This window comes from Vipera berus (assembly GCF_964194415.1).
Source record: "Vipera berus genome assembly, chromosome: 1".
NCBI lineage: Eukaryota > Metazoa > Chordata > Lepidosauria > Squamata > Viperidae > Vipera > Vipera berus.
This window is the reverse complement of record NC_138202.1, coordinates 43,490,894-43,511,824: the sequence shown is the minus strand read 5'-3', so window position 1 is coordinate 43,511,824 and position 20,931 is coordinate 43,490,894. Positions and strand designations below refer to the sequence as shown.

At 39.7% G+C, this 20,931-nt stretch overlaps 1 protein-coding gene across 5 annotated transcripts in view; it reads right to left on the bottom strand.

Moving 5' to 3' along the window:
• TTC7B (tetratricopeptide repeat domain 7B) overlaps positions 1 to 20,931 on the bottom strand; it is a 140,746-nt gene that overhangs the window by 5,988 nt on the left and 113,827 nt on the right. For 4 of the 5 annotated variants that reach the window (XM_081322139.1, XM_081322136.1, XM_081322137.1 and 1 more), the window contains one exon: positions 16,249 to 17,307. In XM_081322139.1, coding sequence (XP_081178265.1) covers positions 17,086 to 17,307 — 222 coding nt within the window. In that variant the 3' untranslated portion in view covers positions 16,249 to 17,085. Of the gene's footprint in view, positions 1 to 16,248; positions 17,308 to 20,931 lie in introns of those variants that run through there. The other variant, XR_014025724.1, reaches the window with a different exon arrangement.

The window sequence follows — 20,931 nt, the reverse complement described above, 5'->3', positions numbered from 1 at the left end:
CCTGCCCCAGAATATGAATGTGAGCCAGGTGGATGGAAATGTAATACTTGGGACTGATAGAAGTAGCTCCATATAGTATACTAATTTCCATATTCTTTCAGAGGAATTAGAATGTGTTGGGGGATGTTGGAAATACAGTTGTGTTGAATGTGGTGTGAGTAGTGATTTGTGAAAATATTGATTCCATATACAGGTTGGTGTGAGGGATGACTGCTATAGTAAAAATATCAGAAAACTATCATTACTCTAAACAATAAAAAGAGTATATAAATAAATAAAATAATAATAAAAAACCCCAGTGAGGCACAATCTTGATGTGGTTGTGGGACTTGCATGCTCCATGGAGGATGAGAACTATGTCAGAGGTTCAACCATTCTGAACATGTCTTATCAGAGGACCTGCCAATGCCTCCTTGAGATATTAATTAACTACAATCCAGACTCCCAATATTCCCTTTTTAGCAGTGGTTACTGAGGTGGGGTGAAGGACCACAGAGTGTCCTTTATGAAAAAAGATAACTCTCTGCAACTTTTTACAATGTATTCTAGACTGATTTTGGGATTGGGGAGTTTGGTGCACTGTTTTGCAGTGAGACTGCTTGTTTCTTGGTAGCTGGTTCCAGTCATGATGGCAGGAATAGAGAGGCTATCTCTGTGGCTGTTTCCTTATTGGGTGTTGAAAAAATTATGTCTCTTCTCCTTACTGTTAATATCTATACCAGGGGTAGGCAACCTTGGCTCTTTTATGACTCGTGGACTTCAACTCCCAGAATTCCTGAGCCAGCCATGTTGGCTCAGGAATTCTGGGAGTTGAAGTCCACAAGTCATAAAAGAGCCAAGGTTGCCTACCTCGATCTATATTAAATGTATTAAATGAAAGTACTTAAATCTGCTCTTTCCAGATTTTAAAGGCAGCTGTACTACTACTGTATTGATCTAGAAGTGTTACACCTAATGCAAAAATATATTCAGATATGCTGTTAAACATGTTCCATGTTGTTTAACAGGCAGAAAGGCATTTTGAGTAATGCTCCAATGCGAAGTGGCTAAAATTTTGGCTAGATTATTGCCCCTGCCATAATAAATATGTGAGGCACAACAGAATGAATATTCAGACTTCAGAAAAGGAAAAAAGAGCCTTGGTGGAGCAGTGGGCTAATGCCTCCTTAAGTAACACCAGCTGCCTGCAATTATTGCAGGTTCGCATCCCACCAGGCTCAAGGTTGACTCAGCCTTCCATCCTTCCGAGGTAGGTAAAATGAGGACCCAGATTGTTGGGGGCAATTAAGCTGACTTTGTAATAATGCCGCTTGGGGGGTGTATGAAAGCCCTAATAAGCAGGCATATACATAGAATGAAGGCTACTGCTAAGCTTGTAAGCCGCCCTGTGTCTTCGGAGAAGGGCGGGATATAAATGGAATTAAAATAAAAAAAATAAAAATAAAACTTGGATAGGTAAATAGCATTAGTTATTAAATGCAACAACAATGAGGATGTCATAAAACAGTATTCTAAAAAGTGAGGATGGTAAAATGATTTTCCATGTACAGAGTGAGTATTGTAAAGGTCAAGAGAGCGCGCAATAAAATAGGTTTTCACTTACACACCCTCTCCTACCTTCCCCCACCTTTTCGTTTCTCAGGACTATCAGGTGGCTGCTGTTTTAAACAAGCTGCAGAGTCTTTGGTCTGATCAAGCCAAGCAATTTTTACTCAAGCCAAAACTCTCGTCTCTACGTTCCATTGGCTTTCAAGTACAATTACATCACTTGACTCTCAACAATGAGCAAACTCCTCCAAGACATTCATGTTCAAAAAACAAAACAGCTTCAGAACATAGTGCCTCACTTCCACAAACACTATACATATTTCTTTTCCATGATTAATTGATAACTGGCAAACTTCTGTGTTAGACAACTGGGATACAAGTAGTAACCAGCTGTTTGGAAGAATAACATTCTTCCTGACAGGAAGAAGAAAAGGGAGCATTTGGCTGAAAGCCTTCGTACTGTTTCTTAAGTGTTACCAAGGACAGCTTGGCTTGCAAACCCGTGGGAAAATAAAAGTTTTCAAAGGAGTGTTGCGAAGGTCTCTCTGGGGCAATTAAGCCAGAAGCTTGAGATGCAGAATATTTATTTGGGCAAACACCACAGTGGATAAATAAGATAGGGCCTGTGCAAAAAGAAGGTAAACATGTTGGCCTTTCTGAAGACAGGCCACAATGAAGTGCAATATTTTGTCTTATGGATGATTGACAATCTAGAAAAAAAGGTGGGCAACTTATGAACTCAAAATGTCTGTGGCTGCACTTGAGCTCTGAAACCCTTCCAGTTCTTTAAGAGGAGAGGGTCAGGTAATCTAGCTCTTTGGGAGTTGTTGGTGTAAAACAACTGAACATGTGAAGAAACATAAGTTTCATAAACTTTAAATGAAAATATCTATTGTTCTTTCATCCCTTCAAGGTCATAAGGTGGCTTATATTAAAAACAAGCCAGTCAAATGCCATCTTACTGGAACTGCTTCTACCTTCCTTCTGAATGAATGAACCTTTATTATCAAAGTACAACATGTGTACAGTGAGATTGGCTGAGCCTCCCTTCGTGCCCCCCCTGCACAACTCACAGTGACAACAAATCCACCATCTTGTTACGCCATGTGAGCTAATTGCACAATACACCAGTTTCACAAGTCAATCTTACATAAAATTATTTCCCGTTCAGGAGCCTGACAGCCCATCGATAGCTGTTCTTCAGCGTACCAACCAGAGTGTGAGTCGTCCCTGAGAATTTTCCTCACTCTTCCAAGGCAGCGAGCCCTGGCGATGTCATCCAGTGGTGTCAGGGGACAGCCCACGATGTTTTGTGCTGTGCTCATCACCCTCTGTAATATCTTCCTATCCGCGGCTGTCAAGCCAGCATACCAAACCACAATACAGTACGAGAGGACGCTCTCTATAGTAGATCGGTAGAAGAAGGTCATTAGTCGTTGTTCTACCCTGTTCTTCCCTATTCTACCTACCTCACACATGGCAATCAGCCATATCCTGAACTTTAGAATGTGAAGAACATTAGATAATGGAATTAATGGTGAATCAAGACGGGGTGAATAACTACTGTGGCTGCCACCATCCTATTTGCTGTCACAATGGAGTGAAGGTGGTCTTAATCAATAACACCCTTGTTCATTGTGAAAGATGAACTCATTCAAAGTGCACTGTGTGGGGCAGTGTCATTCTATCACTGCCTTGATTAATATTTTATTTATTTATTTTTGGGACTTATATGCTGCTATATATACTGCTATACACTTCAAAATCAATTTTCATGAAGCTGATGTAGCTATTGTTCTAAATCCACGTCTTTGAGTGCTTGAAAATATTTCAATCAATGTACCCAAGTCAGAGAGGAAGTGACTGGGGACAACTGTGATTCTGATAAGCTGCCTGAGAATAAAATCCCTACACTCCAGCATTTCAAAGTGGGGAAGATGTGGAGCTCTTGGTATTGCCACTGCTTCTTCATTCATTCTTAGTCAAATATTTGGATTACCTAAGTCATTCATTCATATATGTCTGGCTTCATATTGAGTGGGCTTGGCCATCTGCTATATACTGTTCTTTTCTTTAAACAGCTACTGCTAAAATACTGTATTAAAGAAAGAGCTTGCTCTTAGCTTTTTATGCTTAACCATAACAGGTAAATTGTGCTGTTCAAAATCATCTCTTATTTGAGCCATATCATTCTAACATAGTTCTTATCTAAGGAGCATTAACATTGACAAAGTTGTTCCATTGCTTTGTGTAATAAAAGGCCACACAAAGCTGAATGTTCTCATATTTCAGATACAGGGGATGGTGCAGAAATGACATAGATAAGGTTAAGAATGTCTGACTTACAGACAACTTGTATCTATCTATCTATCTATCTATCTATCTATCTATCTATCTATCTATCTATCTATCTATCTATCTATCTATCTATCTATCTATCTATCAATCTATCTATCTATCTATCTATCAATCTATCAATCTATCTATCTATCTATCTATCTATCTATCTATCTATCTATCTATCTATCTATCTATCTATCTATCTATCTATCTATCTATCTATCTATCTATCTATCTATCTATCTATCTATCTATCTATCTATCTATCTATCAATCTATCTATCTATCTATCTATCTATCTATCTATCTATCTATCTATCTATCTATCTATCTATCTATCTATCATCTATTTATTTATAATGAGACTTGTATGCCGCCCTATCTCCCGAAGGACTCAGGGTGGCTAACAACAATAAAATACAAATGAATACAAATATTAAAAAAAATTAAATTTTATTTATTTTTTTATTTTAATCCCATTTATATCCCGCCCTTCTCCGAAGACTCAGGGCGGCTTACAATCTAAAGCACAATGTGCTTAGCAATAGCCTTCATTCTATGTATATGCCTGCTTATTAGGGCTTTTGCCCCCCCCCCAAGCGGCATTATTACAAAGTCAGCTTATTGCCCCCAACAATCTGGGTCCTCATTTTACCTACCTTGGAAGGATGGAAGGCTGAGTCAACCTTGAGCCTGGTGGGATGCGAACCTGCACTAATTGCAGGCAGCTGGTGTTACTTAAGGAGGCATTAGCCCACTGCTCCACCAAGGCTCTTATGTCTTGTGTCAAACTCCCACTAAAACCAATAAAAACATTTAAAATCATAATTAAAAACCCCATTATCATCAGTCCAGGTCGGCCTGTTGGAAAAGATATGTCTTAAGGTCACGGTGAAAGGACCGAAGGTCTGGGGCCATTTGGAGCTCCCGGGGGAGTTGATTTCACCAAGCAGGTGCCCCAACAGAGAAGGCCCTCCCCCTGGGGGTCGCCAGCCGACATTGTCTGGCCAACGGCACCCTGAGGAGGCCCTCTCTGTGTGAGCACACAGGGCGATGGGAAAACGTTCCTGGCAGCAAACGGTCCTGCAAATATCCCGGGCCTAAGCCATGTAGGGCTTTATAGGTAAGAACCAGCACCTTGAATCTCACCCGGAGGGCAACCGGTAGCCAATGCAGCTCACGCATTGACTGCTTATTACTAAAAATGGTGGATGACAATTCTCCTTCCTCAAGCCAATGAACTGTTAAAGCCACATAATATTTTCATGAACCACTGAAGTCACATTGCTGTTTCTTAAGTGTTTTATATGCATAGAAAGGTAAAATAAATACTATATACTAAGACAAACATTTGGCTAACTGACACTAAATAAACTTTCCCGCCTTATATACAAATTTGACTTAAATAAATTAGGACTGAATCTTATTCTAGTTTGATTTCATTTAAGTTTGTAATAACCTGATCTGGATGGAAGTTACCAGCTCAAATAAAAGCTAAATCCAATTAATAATACTTAAATCTAATTACAAGCATCCTAAATGTGTGTCCTGTAATCGGTGTGATGTAGCAACAGTATATATAGATTAGGGACCTTAGCATACATAAAATTGTGTGATTGTGCTTAGGATGAAACTGTGCTTTGGTTGTGCACTGGACAAAATATGCTAAATTGATTGGCACTGTCTTAAATGCTGCAGGTAGCATGGGTATAACAAAACAGGTAAGCTAATTTAAACGTTATATTATTAAAAAGTGTTAAATGGAAACTTCAAATGACCCAATCTGTGATGAGAAGCATCATCTACGGACCCATCTGGCCATGAACATGGCATATGGAAGCTCGCAATTTAGAGGGTAAGAACAGTAAAGAGTGAAAGGGATGAACTGATTATAGTAATGAATGACATGGTGGCTCAGTGGGTTAGGACGCTGAGCTTGTCGATCAGATGGTCGGCAATTTGGCAGGTCGAATCCCGAATGCCGCATAACAGAGTGAGCGCCTGTTATTCGTCCCAGCTTCTGCCAACCTAGCAGTTCGAAAGCATGTAAAAATGCAAGTAGAAAAATAGGGACCACTACGGTGGGAAGGTAACAGCGTTCCGTGCTCCTTTGGCGTCTAGTCATGCTGGCCACATGACCACGGAGACGTCTTCGGACAAGCGCTGGCTCTTCGGCTTTGAAACGGAGATGAGCACCGGCCCCTAGAGTTGGAAACGACTAGCACGCATGTGTGGGGGAACCTTTACCTTTACCTTTAATGAATGAAAAAAAAATAGATACATAATGTATCTGAGAACCTAAAATAAAGGGCAAACATGTAAAAATATGAAAGAAAGCAGTCTAATCTTGTGGAGATGATGAATACATAAAGGAAACATAAGATGCAGGTTTAATTATAAGAAAATGGTCTGCCATATCTGAAAGTAAGAATTAGCATTATTGGAATACTGTGGGTTCTGTATGAAGAGAAAGGTTGGTGAAAATTACATGTTATACTCCAGATAATAAAAGAACAGGAATGACTTTTTTTAAAAAAAATGCAACATACTGAAAAATATTGATTAAAATTATTCCATCTGGTAACAAGAATGGATGACTGGGGACAATATGAAAGAGCACCTAAAATTGATTGAGTCATTCATAGATCTAAGAATGAATTAAAAGTAGCGAACTATTGAGTGAGACAAGACAAATGGAATGAAGTTACAACTTACTTATTGAGGTGATTTGGTCACACAGAGAGAATGATTGAGGATCAAACTGCAAAATGATAGTTACATGGAGAAAGAGTAGATGGACTGAAAGTGAAGACCAAGAGAGAAGTGGTTGGATGAAGACAATCTATTGAAAAATATCCCTCACTGCCCATGCCACTATATTCTAGACCAATTGAAGCTTCCATGTGATTTTCAAAAACAGAGTCATGTAGAACACTTTGCAGTAGTCAAGCTGAAAAGTGATATGTTATAGGTGACTGGTGAGCAGTACAATCCAGGAAAGAATGCAATTAGTGCAGTATATAAAGACTCTTGTAGAAATTGTGATTCAGGAATACTCTTAAATTATGCATCACTTCTGACTGGGGAATTACAATTACAGGAATAAAGATGAGTATTCCCCAGATTTGGGTAATCTCAGCAGGCACAGGCACAGCAACAGTTACTTGGTCTTGATAGGATTGAGCCAGAGTTCATTTTTTTCTAATCCAGGCCTACACAACCTCCAGGCACTGGGACAGAACCATGACAGCTTCACTTAGGTAATTGGGTAACATCAGTATATTGATGATACTGGACCCCAAACCTGTAGATGACCTCACCCAGTGGTTTCATGAAAATTTTGAACAAGAAAGAAGAAAGTGTTAGGGGACTAGAGGTTAAAGCATATAAGGAATGGTTGCTGGAATTGGGTATGTCTAGTTTAATGAAGAGAAGGACAAGGGGGGACATGATAGCAGTGTTCCAATATCTCAGGGGTTGCCACAAGGAAGAGGGAGTCAAGCTATTCTCCAAATCACCTGTAGGTAGGACAAGAAGCAATGGATATAAACTAACCAAAGAGAGAAGCAACCTAGAACTAAGAAGAAATTTCCTGACAGTTACAACAATTAACCAGTGGAACAACCTGCCTCCAGAAGTTGTGAATGCTCCAACACTGGAAGTTTTTAAGAAGAGACTGGACAGCCATTTGTCTGAAATGGTATAGGGTTTCCTGCCTGAGCAGGGGGTTGGACTAGATGACCTCCAAGATCTCTTCCAACTTCTTCTTCTTCATGTCATCATCATAATCATCATCATCAATTATACCATCACCATTCACTGGAACTAGCCACAAAGAAAAATACAATGTGGTGCCCCCAATTCTCAACCCCCAGAACCAATCTAGGATATTGTGTTTGACAATATTGAGCATTGTTAAGACATCAAGAAGCACAAGAATGGATGCATCACCTGTCTCCACGATCAATCTTGGCCTGAATGCTGGCTGGAATGGGTCTAGATCAGGGGTCTTCAAACTTGCCCCTTTTATGACTTGTGGACTTCAACTCCCAGAATTCCTCAGTCAGCATGCCTGGCTGAGGAATTCTGGGAGTTGAAGTCCACAAGTCATAAAAGGGGCAAGTTTGAAGACGCCTGGTCTAGATCAGTGTTTCTCAATCTTAGCAATGTTAAGATGTGCGGACTTCAACTCCCAGAATTCCGCAGCTAGCATGGTTCTTAGTTTTACACCTTACCAGAGAGAAATCCATTAGTTTGGGACTCAGTATCATTAGTCCTTAGTTAGTGACTACTCATTCAGCAATTGGTGCAACATCACAATACCTAGAAAATACCTCTGCACAGCTTTCTTTTAAATTTCCCTTTACCACAAATGATTGCCTTAAAATTTTTAGCATGGACACTCTAATACAGAGTCATAGAAGGAGGGAGGGAAAATATACCTCTATGAAAGGAAGTTAGATTATTTCTCCACTGTTAAGCTTGATTTCTAATAGGCCCTGCTAATAGCTATCCCAGAGGAAATAGCATGGCCTATCTGAGAAGTCCCCTTCATGGATTACTGCCTTGTCGTGGCGAAGGGGCTTGCATAATTCAATGAAGCTATGAGCTATGCCGTGCAGGGCCACCCAAGACGGACAGGTCATAGCCGAGAGTTCTGACAAAACGTGATCCACTGGAGAAGGAAATGGCAACCCACTCCAGTATCTTCGCCATGAAAACCCTATGGACAGTACCAAAAGGCAAAACGATATGACGCTGGAAGATGAGCCCCTCAGGTCGGAAGGCGTCCAATATGCTACTGGGGAAGAGCAGAGGGCTAGTACTAGTAGCGCCAGAAAGAATGAAGCGACTGGGCCAAAGCCGAAAGGACGCTCAGCTGTGGATGTGTCTGGTGGTGAAAGGAAAGTCCGATGCTGTAAAGATTTTTTCTCCATAGGAACCTGGAATGTAAGATCCATGAATCAAGGAAAGCTGGACATGGTCAAACAAGAGATGACAAGACTGAACATCGACATCTTAGGCATCAGCGAACTAAAATGGACAGGAATGGGTGAATTTAATTCAGATGACCATCAGGTATACTACTGCGGGCAAGAATCCCTCAGAAGAAATGGAGTAGCCTTCATAGTCAATAAAAGAGTAGGAAAATCAATACTGGGATACAATCCTCAAAATGACAGAATGATCTCAGAGATGGCTCTACACATGGACATCTCCAGACGGTCAACACAGAAATCAGATTGACTATATGCTCTGCAGCCAAAGATGGAGAAGCTCTATAAAGTCAGTAAAAACAAGACCAGGAGCTGACTGTGGCTCAGACCATGAGCTTCTCCTTGCAAAGTTTAGGCTTAAACTGAAGAAAGTAGGGAAAAGCACTAGGCCACTCAGGTGTGAATTAAATCATATCCCTGTTGAATATACAGTAGAGGTGACAAATAGATTTAAGGAATTAGATCTGATAGACAGAGTGCCTGAAGAACTATGGACAGAGGTTCGCGACATTGTACAACAGGTAGCAACCAAAACCATCCCAAAGAAAAAGAAATGCAAGAAAGCAAAATGGCTGTCTGAGGAAGCTTTGCAAATAGCTGAGGAAAGGAGGGAAGCGAAAGGCAAGGGAGAAAAAGAAAGATACGCCCAACTGAATGCAGAATTCCAGAGAATAGCTAGAAGAGATAAGAATGCCTTCTTAAATGAACAGTGCAAAGAAATAGAAGAAAACAATAGAATAGGGAGGACCAGAGATCTTTTCAAGAAAATTGGAGAGATGGGAACGTTTAATGCAAAAATGGGCATGATAAAGGACCAAAATGGCAGGGACCTAACAGAGGCAGAAGAGATTAAGAAGAGGTGGCAAAATTACACAGAAGAACTATACAAGAATGAGCTTAACGTCCCAGATAAACACAATGAGGTGGTCACTGACCTCGAGCCAGAAATCCTAGAATGTGAAGTGAAGTGGGCCTTAGAAAAGCTGAGCAACAACAAAGCTAGTGGAGGTGACAGTATTCCAGCTGAGCTATTCAAAATCTTAAAAGACAATGCAGTAAAAGTGCTACACTCAATTTGCCAGCAAATTTGGAAAACTCAACAGTGGCCACAGGATTGGAAAAGATCAGTTTACATTGCAATTCCAAAGAAAGGCAGTGCCAAAGAATGTTCAAACTATCGCACCATTGCACTCATTTCTCATGCTAGCAAAGTCATGCTTAAAATCCTACAAGCTAGACTTCAGCAGTATGTCGATCGAGAACTACCAGAAGTACAGGCAGGATTTCGAAGAGGCAGAGGAACTAGAGATCAAATTGCCAACATACGCTGGATCATGGAGAAAGCTAGAGAGTTCCAGAGAAACATCTACTTCTGCTTCATTGACTACGCTAAAGCCTTTGATTGTGTGGATCATAATAAACTGTGGCAAGTTCTTAAAGAGATGGGAGTACCAGACCATCTTATTTGTCTCTTGAGAAATCTATATGCGGGTCAAGAAGCAACAGTGAGAACTGGACATGGAACCACTGATTGGTTCAAAATTGGGAAAGGAGTCCGGCAAGGCTGTATACTGTCGCCCTGCCTATTTAACTTATATGCAGAGCACATCATGAGAAAGGCAGGGCTAGATGAATCAAAAGTTGGAATTAAGATTGCCGGAAGAAATATCAACAACCTAAGATACGCAGATGATACCACTCTAATGGCAGAAAGTGAAGAACTAAAGAGCCTCTTGTTGCGGGTGAAGAAGGAGAGTGCAAAAGTTGGGTTGAAACTTAACATTAAGAAAACCAAGATCATGGCATCTGGCCCTCTCAATTCCTGGCAAATAGATGGGGAAGAAATGGAGGTAGTGACAGATTTTATTTTCCTGGGCTCCAAGATCACTGCAGATGGGGACTGTAGCCAAGAAATTAAAAGACGCTTGCTCCTGGGGAGGAAAGCCATGGCAAATCTAGACAGCACACTAAAAAGCAGAGACATCACCCTGTCAACAAAAGTGCGTATAGTCAAGGCTATGGTCTTCCCAGTTGCAATGTATGGCAGTGAAAGTTGGACCATAAGAAAGGCTGAGCGCCAAAGAATTGAGGCCTTTGAACTATGGTGCTGGAGAAGACTCCTGCGAGTCCCTTGGACTGCAAGGCGATCAAACCGGTCAGTCCTAGAGGAGATCAATCCTGACTGCTCTTTAGAAGGCCAGATCCTGAAGCTAAAACTCAAATACTTTGGCCACCTAATGAGAAGGAAGGACTCATTGGAGAAGAGCCTAATGCTGGGAAAGATTGAAGGCAATAGAAGAAGGGGACGACAGAGAATGAGGTGGCTGGATGGAGTCACTGAAGCAGTAGGCGCGAGCTTAAATGGACTCCAGAAGATGGTAGAGGACAGGAAGGCCTGGAGGAATGTTGTCCATAGGGTCGCGATGGGTCGGACACGACTTCGCAGCTAACAACAACAACATCTGAGAAGTACTATTCTGCTGAGTTCTATGGAATACTACAGATAACAGAAAAATAGAGTTGGAAGGGACCTAGGAGGTCTTCTAGTCCAACCCCCAGCTCAGGCAGAAAACCTTACACCATTTCAGATAAGTGGTTGTCCAATCTCTTCTTAAAGTCTTCCAGTGTTGAAGCATCCACAACTTCTGGAGGCAAGTCGTTCCACTGATTGTTATAACCATCAGGAAATTTCTCCTTAGTTCCAGGTTGCTTCTCTCCTTGATTAGTTTCCATCGTTTCTCGTCTTGCCTTCTGGTGCTTCGGAGAATAAGTTGACCGGCTCTTCTTTGTGGCAGTCTCTCAAATATTGGAATACTGCTATCATGTCACCCCTATTCCTTCTTTTCATTAGACTAGATATACTCAATTCTTACAACCATTCTTCTTAAGTTTTAGCTTTCATAGGAGAACACAATGAAGCCTGAACTACTGCTTCCAGCTTCCTTACTGGCTCACTGCCCTCTTCTTTCTCCACCCGCTCAGTTGAGCACAACCAAGTCCCTGCTTTAACACCAGCATAACATTTGCACATGTATTCCACAATTTAGGAAGGCACCAAACAATTGCCAAAGAAATGCCTGATCAAAGAGCTTTCAATTTAGCCTGTGGCTTCTTCAGTCAGAAATTCAGTTACAATAGACTGGAGATCAAATATTATTTTATGCAAATTATTTGAGCTTCAAATATGAGGATTATATTGCCCCATTACCTGCCACAATGAAGTGTATTTGTGCACAGACGCTATTTTAAAGGAGCAGAATAAGTTTAAGGACGCTGGTTGATCAAAAAATTTACATTCTGCAAAAAAATAATGTGGTTCTCAGTCTCTGCTCATCTCCAGTCTATTTCCTTCACCTATTTTGATGTACGTATTTCAATGACAAAATGCTGCAGAAAGTTCATAATGACATCATTCGAAGAGAGGGGCTAAAGTTCCAGTGAATTTCTGCTTTCATTGGTGGCTTACAAATGCCCATTTTCATTCTCTTTTTTCTTACTACTTTACTTATTTTCTCTCATTCCTGAGGTTTCTTTAGGAAATCTCCATTTAGCCCCGATGGATCTGAGCAGGCAGTTCTTCTTTCTCCCTAGACTCATGAATATAGATTGTTCGGTCTTTCTCAAAGCCCAGGAGACTCTTAATGGATGATGACACCTTTATCCATAATGAAGCAATGACATGAAGCAGACAAACAGGGAAAGAAACAATGACACTTATGCCCAATGGATTTTCATACCAATTCAAGGCTTAGAAATATTTGGCCTATGGGTGAAAGTAGCTTGGATTTATTAAACTTGTAGCCTGCTGATTCTTTTGCTTGACTTTTGAGATTTTCACTGTGAGAGTGTGAGGAAACATATTTCTATTTGGCAAGGCAGCAAGAGCCACTCTTACCTCTTTCTCCAGTGGGGTAATATTAGGAAAGGAACAACAAAAAAATAACACTATCACCATCAAGCTTTACTCAGAAGTTGTTAATAAAAGTGCATCATGCTTCAAAATATTTCCTGTGCTATTAAGTGATTGTGTTTTAAAATTTATTCTTTTTAAGGGTTGTTTTTAATAAACCTTTCGTTTAAAGTACTTTTGCAATCTGCTCAGAGAACTTTACATTTTGGGGAGATTAGAAGAATAAACATATTGAAAGGCTGTGAAAAAAACATATCAACAGTACAATACCGGTTAAAATATTTTTTTTTTAAAATTGCTTGACGGAAAAGGAATTGTAAAAGCCATTGTTAGTAAGAGTCTAACAAAGATATTTAGTCTACTCAAAATAACTTTGACAGATTTAAGAGAAAGTTCTGCTTTAGGGCTTCTTCTACCAGCAATAAATCTTGAAAGTAATGACTAGCAGCAAATCATTCTAACACTGCCTTGATAGTCAGAAGTGTCAAATGATTACTATCCATATGGTGCACTCTGTCAGGGTTCTTTCAGAATTAAAACTGTTTAGATGGGTCTATAAAATATGAAGTATGGAATGAAGATATATTTGTATATCTTAATAGGCAGTGATTAATTGTTAATATTGAATATATTTGCAGTGGATAAAGAGGGAAGTTTTTTCTTCTTTTTATGTTTTTAAAAACACCCCTATACAGTATACTATTAAAACTCTTTTTCCAATATCTTTTAACAGGGCAAAACGGTAAACCATAAGGCAACAGTTGTCCAGCCAAGTATCCTAAATGGACTAACTTACTGAACCTGTCTAAAATCTGGGACTCATGACACCCATGGAATTGAAATTTGGCAAATTTTATAAAACGCTTTATAACATAAAAATGATCATAAAACAGTTCATGACATAATAGAAGAAGACATGGCATGATTGAGATTTGGTCATGTGATTGCCATTTGCCACTTTCACAGCTGGCTTCTGAAAAGCAGTCAGTGAAGAATTCAGCAATGCAATCGCAGTCATACAATGCTTAATAAACCACACTGACTCACTTAACAACCAAATGGGAAGTGACATTGTGTGCCATGATCATGTGATTTTTGCTTAGCAATCATGTTCTTAGCAACAGCAACTATGCCGGTTGCTAAGTGAGGACTACCTATATGTTAATCGGGGTTGCTGCCCTCCCTTTCAAGCAGAATGGCCATTATTTTGCTTGAAAGAGCACTACATCATCTTCAAAAGCTTTTGCAAAGTACCATGTAACGTGGAAGTAGCAATATGGTGCCTTTCAGTGGCATATTGTTCATCTCCTTCCCAAAGTGGTCTCTACAGATCTGCACATTTTCAAAAATGATTTTAAGAATGTAATTAATGATCACTGAAATCTTGTTCTTGTTGATTTCAAGTGGAAAACAGGAAAATACTGGATGTGTCTCAATGAGAACACCTGTGATTCAACACAACTTGGATTCTGTTCAAGTGTTGGCATCCTGTTTGTGGGAGACACCTGCAGTATTCTTGGGAACTGTTGCTATAAGGGCAGATTGACAATGCTATGCCTGGGTTGTGCAGCTTTTTTTACACTACATTAGTCGGACTAATGAGAGAATTGGCATTAATCAAAGAAAAGAACTAAATGTGTATTTGCGTAGGGAAGTAGAAAGAAAGCATAATCAAGAACTGGGTGGTCATTTATTTAGAGTACTCTGACAGATTGAACCAGTATGTTTGTACCAAGGAAAGGCTAATTTAATGATGGATTTGGCCTTTTACCTAAATCAAATATCTAACCTGCATTTTAGGATAAGAACATATAGAAAGAAATTGTATTAAATCAGAGGTGAAAGATTACAATCTTTCAAATGGCTTTTTTGGTTGCAATTCTCTGTCTGAAAGTATTTGTCGTGGTTCTGATGAATGAGACAATGGCCTTTTTAACAAAAAAAATAACAATGCATAGGATTGTGCTAGGCAATACTAAAATATGTCTACATGCTTGTATTGCTAATAATGGCATAGCAGCTGGCTCAATGAATCCATTCAAATCTGTCAATGCTTTACTATAGGAGTTTGCCTAAAATTTTGAAAGTTGTGGTTCACACACACCTCTTTTTTGAAGAGGTCGTGCCTGGATCTGAGGGTCTTATATAACTATTAGCTTGCATCCAACCTTTCTTTTTGGGGGAACATTTTTGATCTTTCAGTGGTCAACCACCTATGCAACATTCTAGAAGTAGATTATCTTGATCCTTTTCGATCAGCGAATCAGGCCCATGTATGAGATGAGATGGTTTTAGTCATCTTAATGGATTACTTGTGTCAGGACCTGGAGAGGGTATGCATTCTACTGACTTTTTGGATCTCTTGACAGCTTTTGGTAAGATTGGCCATGTATCATACTGGGCTACTTGCAGAGGTTAGGAATTGGGAATGCTAGTTTACAATAGAGTTCTGCTCTTCTTAAAGGGGGAAAATTCAGTCTATTTAAAGGGGGAAGTCTGGACCAATGACTTATGACCATAGGTTGCCATTAGGCTCTATCCTCCCCACCCCATCCCGTTTCTACAGTTTGAGGTGCAGTATCATTAATATGCTGATGATATCCAGATGTATATCACCACTCTAGACTACAGGGGCTGTGTGTTGAAGTCTTATCCTGGTGCCTGCAGGCTGTAAAGTCTCAATGTGAGAGAACACGCTGAAGTTGACTCAAGCAATATGGAGTTGCTATTTATTCATGGTTGTCGATCAATGGAGTGTTAGTCTGCACAGCCTGCATGTAAAGCAGCAGGTTCGTGCTTAGGGAGACCTTCTGCATTCATGGCTCCTGTTCTAGAAGCAGGAGGAAGCTGAAGTTAGAAGGTCCTTTGCCCAGCTTTGGCTGATATGCCAATGGCAGCCTTAACTGATAAAGGAAGATCTGGATTCTAGCAGGATATAAATGAAAACAAACAAATATATACATTTCAGGCAGTGAGATAACTCCAGCTAATATTGCTGATACAAAATATCTCCCCAAAACGTGAGAAATGTACACTATGTATACGTACACATTATATAGTAATAATAAATATACTTAGTAAATTGATAAACACCTAATTAATAGTAAGAATATAAAATCAGAATGCTGTATATATTATAGTTATGCGCGTATAAAAATGATTCAAAGATGTGGCTTTGGCATACATTAATATTATTCATTAAAATATGAATCTTTTTTCAGGATTCCATGACTGAACCAAATACAGCTGCTTTAGGAGTTGTATCAAAGATATTTGCCTTTAATGATTTAATCAATTAATTAGCATTAATGAATAATAAATATATAATGTATTATTGCTTAATATACTTATACATAATAGTAGTTCAACTGAAATGCATGTAATTTGGCCATGTCATGAGTCAGTTCTAATTATTTTCATCCAGCTATCAAATAAAAATAACAAGCATTGTATGCATTCAAAAATCATTTTATTATTAACATAATCTTTCCATTGAGCCAAGGTAGTGTATACTTCATAAGGAATGTCGGTAAATATTCTATTTGTAGCATCTTTTTTACATATTTCCATTGATAAATAAACTCTGGATTCACATAAAAAAGTTAAACTTAAATAACTAATATTTTCATTTCTTTTTTTTTCAACAGGCATACGCTGGTAAAATATATTCTTGTACACAACCTTTCTTCTAAATACAAGAAATAACAATTAGCTACACATCACAGCTATTAACAACTCAAAACAACCTTTCAGCTGATTTGCTGGGCTGGACTACCATAGAAGATGGAACACAGCAAATTTCACATTTTGATTCTGAGCTCCAGAGAGGTTGAAAGCCATGAAGAGAACAGGTCTTTGACAGGCTTGGTTAAAAATAGGCTTGCTCTGCCACTGAATTTTAACTTGAATCTATTATCTATTACTGATTCTATTTAGAGTTTTTACATAACACTCTGATGTCACCTAACAAAATATGGCACAATATCCATTTGAACAATAAGCATCAGGTTTAGAAATGACTATGTGGCAAAAAATGTAGACAATACGTACATGGTGGCTTAAAGTGTGCATGTGTATTTATTTCCTTCTCTTTTCCAATTTTTCTTCACTGATTAAGATCCTATATTGTTTCCCCGTGTTGGACACCCGACAGAAATGAGCAGATTGCCTGCAGTTGTATTTGTTACCTCTCAGGGTGAAGAGCTGCCCCTTGGAGTCAGAAGGAAAGATTAGCTCATAGGCGTCCTCACATTCTCAAGTTCAGCTGAAGCAGGATTAGCAGTCTGCCTTTCAAAGGATTCGAGGGATGATGGTGAAAGGGACAACAGGGCTACTGGCTTCAAGCTCCAGTGCTGTCAGGAAACATTCCGTGGCTGCATCATCATTACCCTGAGCTTGCAGGACCACCCCGAGGCCATTCCAAACCTCATGGGCTGTTGAGTTCACCTGGACAGCATCCCGAAGGATCTTCTCGGCCAAGCTGTACCGGCCAAGCTGATGAAGAATTAGAGCCTAGAGGGAGAAAATGGAAGTAGTATTAAAAACAACCGCAATCAAATCCGAATATGAAAAAGAACAGTATAACTGTACTGAATGCAACTGGTTAAGTCCATACGGCAATAAGGCTAGATAAGAGAGGAAGGAGGGCAACCATTGACAATCTGAACCCCTCCAGCATAGCAACTCATTTCAAATTCCTGACATATGAATTATTTCTTTATTTTATATTCCATGTTTATTATCATTTTTATAAATAACTCAAGGTGGCGAACATACCTAATATGAATTCCTCCTCCTACTTCCCCCACTTTTTGTGGGGTGAGCTGGGCTAAGAGAAAGCGATGTATCCAAGATCACCCAGCAGGCTTTCATGGCTATGATCTTATGGTCTCCCAGTTTCTAGCCTCATGCCTTAACCACTAGCTCAAACTGGCTCTCTTATATTATGGCTTTTATTAGTTTTTTTGTTATTTATTTCATGATCTTCTGTATTCCATATATTTCCTGACTTTCTATGTTCATATCTATGTTTAAGCATACTGTATAGTCCAAAAGGAATACTTCCAAAAATTTATTGAGCTTTCTGTAACAACATTTCAATTTCAAGACCTCTAGCGGGTCAGGAGTTTCGGGCAGAAAAGATGAGAGAAACAGCTTACTTTTGGAATGTCACAAATACTTCCTGTAACTTTGCAAATAAGTGAAGTTAGTAACTCGCAGAATTATTACCATACCAACTACCCAAATATATTGTAACAGGCTATGAGAATCATCTTGAGACACAGAAACATGAAGAGCTGCAGCCTGGATAATGGTAAGAAAAAAAGATATCTCAGCCCACAAGAAGGGATGGGGGCAAGGAAAGCATCCGACAGGAGACTCTGCCTAGTTGTCCAGAAAGTAAAGGAAAGGCTGGGAGAAGTGCTTTCAAATTCGCAAGACTGATAATCAGCCTTTCAGGAGTGGTATAGACAAGCAACCAAAACTAGTACTAACTATTGTAGCACTAATTAAAAATAGCGCTAACACTATTTTTATTGTAAAGTTACAGTAACAGAATTTTCTGGTTGGGTATTTCTGGTATAAAGGAAAGTAAAGTCTCTGTAAAGGTTTTTTGATTGCTTATTTATTTATTTATACATCCACCCATCTCACAAATGTGACTGGACAGCATACAAATAAAACAATTACAATAAATTAAAACAAGTATAAAACAACAATTAAACACAATTTAAATACAAATACTTAAACACTCCTTTGTGCAACTGGATTCTTGATTTTCTTACCAACAGGCCCCAATATTTGCAAGTTGGAACAAATACCTCTAATACCATTTTCTTGAGCACAGATTCTCCTCAGGGCTGTGTCCTAAGTCCGCTGCTGTTCACCCTGTTGACCCATGACTATTGTGCTAGGTTTGCCACCAACCATATTGTGAAGCTCACAGATGATACAACAATAGTGGGCCTTATTCATGATGACAAGGTGGAAGCTTACTGCAAGGAGGTTGAGGGGTTGGTGAACTGGTGTAAGGAAAACAGTCTAGTTTTAAATACCAGAAAAAACAAACAGATCATTGTCTATTTCAGAAAAGGCAGGCACAGCCACACTTCTCTATGCATTAGTGATTCACCTGTGGAGATGGTTACCAGCATCAAATTCCTGGGTGTGCAGCTAACGAGTAGGCTGGCTTGGTCACTCAATAGTGAGAAACTGGTGAAGCAGGCACAGCAGCACCTGCACTTTCTGCGTCGCATGAGAAAACACATCTTCCTTCCCCTGTCCTGACCACTCTCTACAGGGGCATGATCAAGAGCATCCTGTCATACAGCATCACAGTCTGGTTTGGAAGCATCACTGCTTCAGACAGGTAGGCGGTGCAGAGAGTGGTGAGGATGGCCGAAAAGATCATTGGCAGTTCCCTCCCTCCCATCCAGGACATAGCACAGAAGCGTTGCTTGAGCAGGGTCCGTAAGATTATCTGGGACACTTCACATCCTCTTCACAACCTGTTTTCCTTGTTACCTTCTGGGAGGAGGCTTCGTGGTATCCGTAGCAGAACATCCAGATTCAGCCATAGTTTCATTCCATACAGCATTAACCTTGTGAACTCTCAAGCTTCCTCCTTCCATTATATATTCAGGTTGGACAGTATTTAATATTTGTTATGTATATGTAGGGGTGAGGGCCTATACATATGTTGTATATAGTATGTTTAGGTGTCATGTATGTGTTTCACTTTGAGAGCAGGCAACTAAATTTTATTTTTGATGTGTGCCATTGTACCCACAGTAAAAAAATGACAATAAAGGTTATCTTATCTTATCAAGCCAGATTGCTTTTAGGCATAAATAAGTTGTAGTGCCGTAATTCACCACTAGATGTTATCAACGCCACTTTCTGGTTTTTAAATCCAAAACATATTGTTAAACTTTTCAAGTCTTTTTCTTTAGAAGAAATAAAAATAAAAAGGTCTTAAAAAAACTTTTAGTCCCCAAATTTTGAATCTGTAAATATATTTTAGTTCCAGTTGAGTCTTATAGGTTTGCCAGTATCCCCAAGTATTAATATACCACTTTTCTTTTCTGAGGGAGTGGGGCAAAAATTCCCTTTCCCTCTTTCATCAGGGGAAATGCTTTGGATGGCTTTTCAGGAAGAAGTCTCAAGATCATAAAGAAAGGATCAAGTCTCACCCAGTTTCATCCACGTTGCTGTAAAAATGCTTGGTAGTGCTGGTTGACTTCCGTAGTCCGCAGCTTAGGGCTGGCTACATGAATGCAGCCAGTCTTTCCCCTGCTGGTTGGAGGACTTCCTCAGATCAAACAGGGGGACTTCCCCCCCATGATCGACGAGCATCCCCTCCTCACTTGCCACCTCTATGGGGCGACGTTTGACCCTTTTCAGGGTCCCCCAGCAGGGCAAAACCAGATGCAAGAGACGGAGCCCCATCCTCAAGTGTCTGCATCGCCACGAGATCCCAACCGGAAGTCAAAAGATAAGCTTTATTGAATACACATCTTGGAACTGAAGAAGCAAAACCAGCTCTGATTTTCCCACGTGAAAATCTGCCTAATGAAAGAATAGCTTCCCTTAACTCCCACCTACTGGGTGTTCACGTTGTCCAATTATAGATCTTTGGTTTGTTATGGGAACAGTCCACTCCTCCATCAAACACCTGCATTAGAGACCTTGGCACTCTTGTAGGCTCTCATGGTCCATGAATGGCTTCTTAGAATACCATTTCCTCCCTATGCTTTCTACTCCTCCCCCATTTCTATGGCAAGTTGAGTAGTGAAAGAAGTTAGCAGGCATCTTAAGAGATTCAGTCTTGACAATTATGTTTTTTCTTTGTATGATTGAAATCTTGTAGGAACTTTGTACTACCCCATTCATAATCATTCCTAATTTTTACATCAAGGGGATGTAATGAATCTCTTGAATTTTGTGTGCAATGGAATGTAATGGGAGATAGGAAGCTCTATTGCAGAAACAGAAATTAATTTGTTTTGGTTCAGCCTATATACCAATTATGGTAATTTGAGGCTCCAGTTTTCTTTTGTATAGCTTCCATTTTCTCCTCTGAACTGAGCACTAAACATTGGCACAGCTTCTTGTTGCTGTGCAGGAAACATGCAC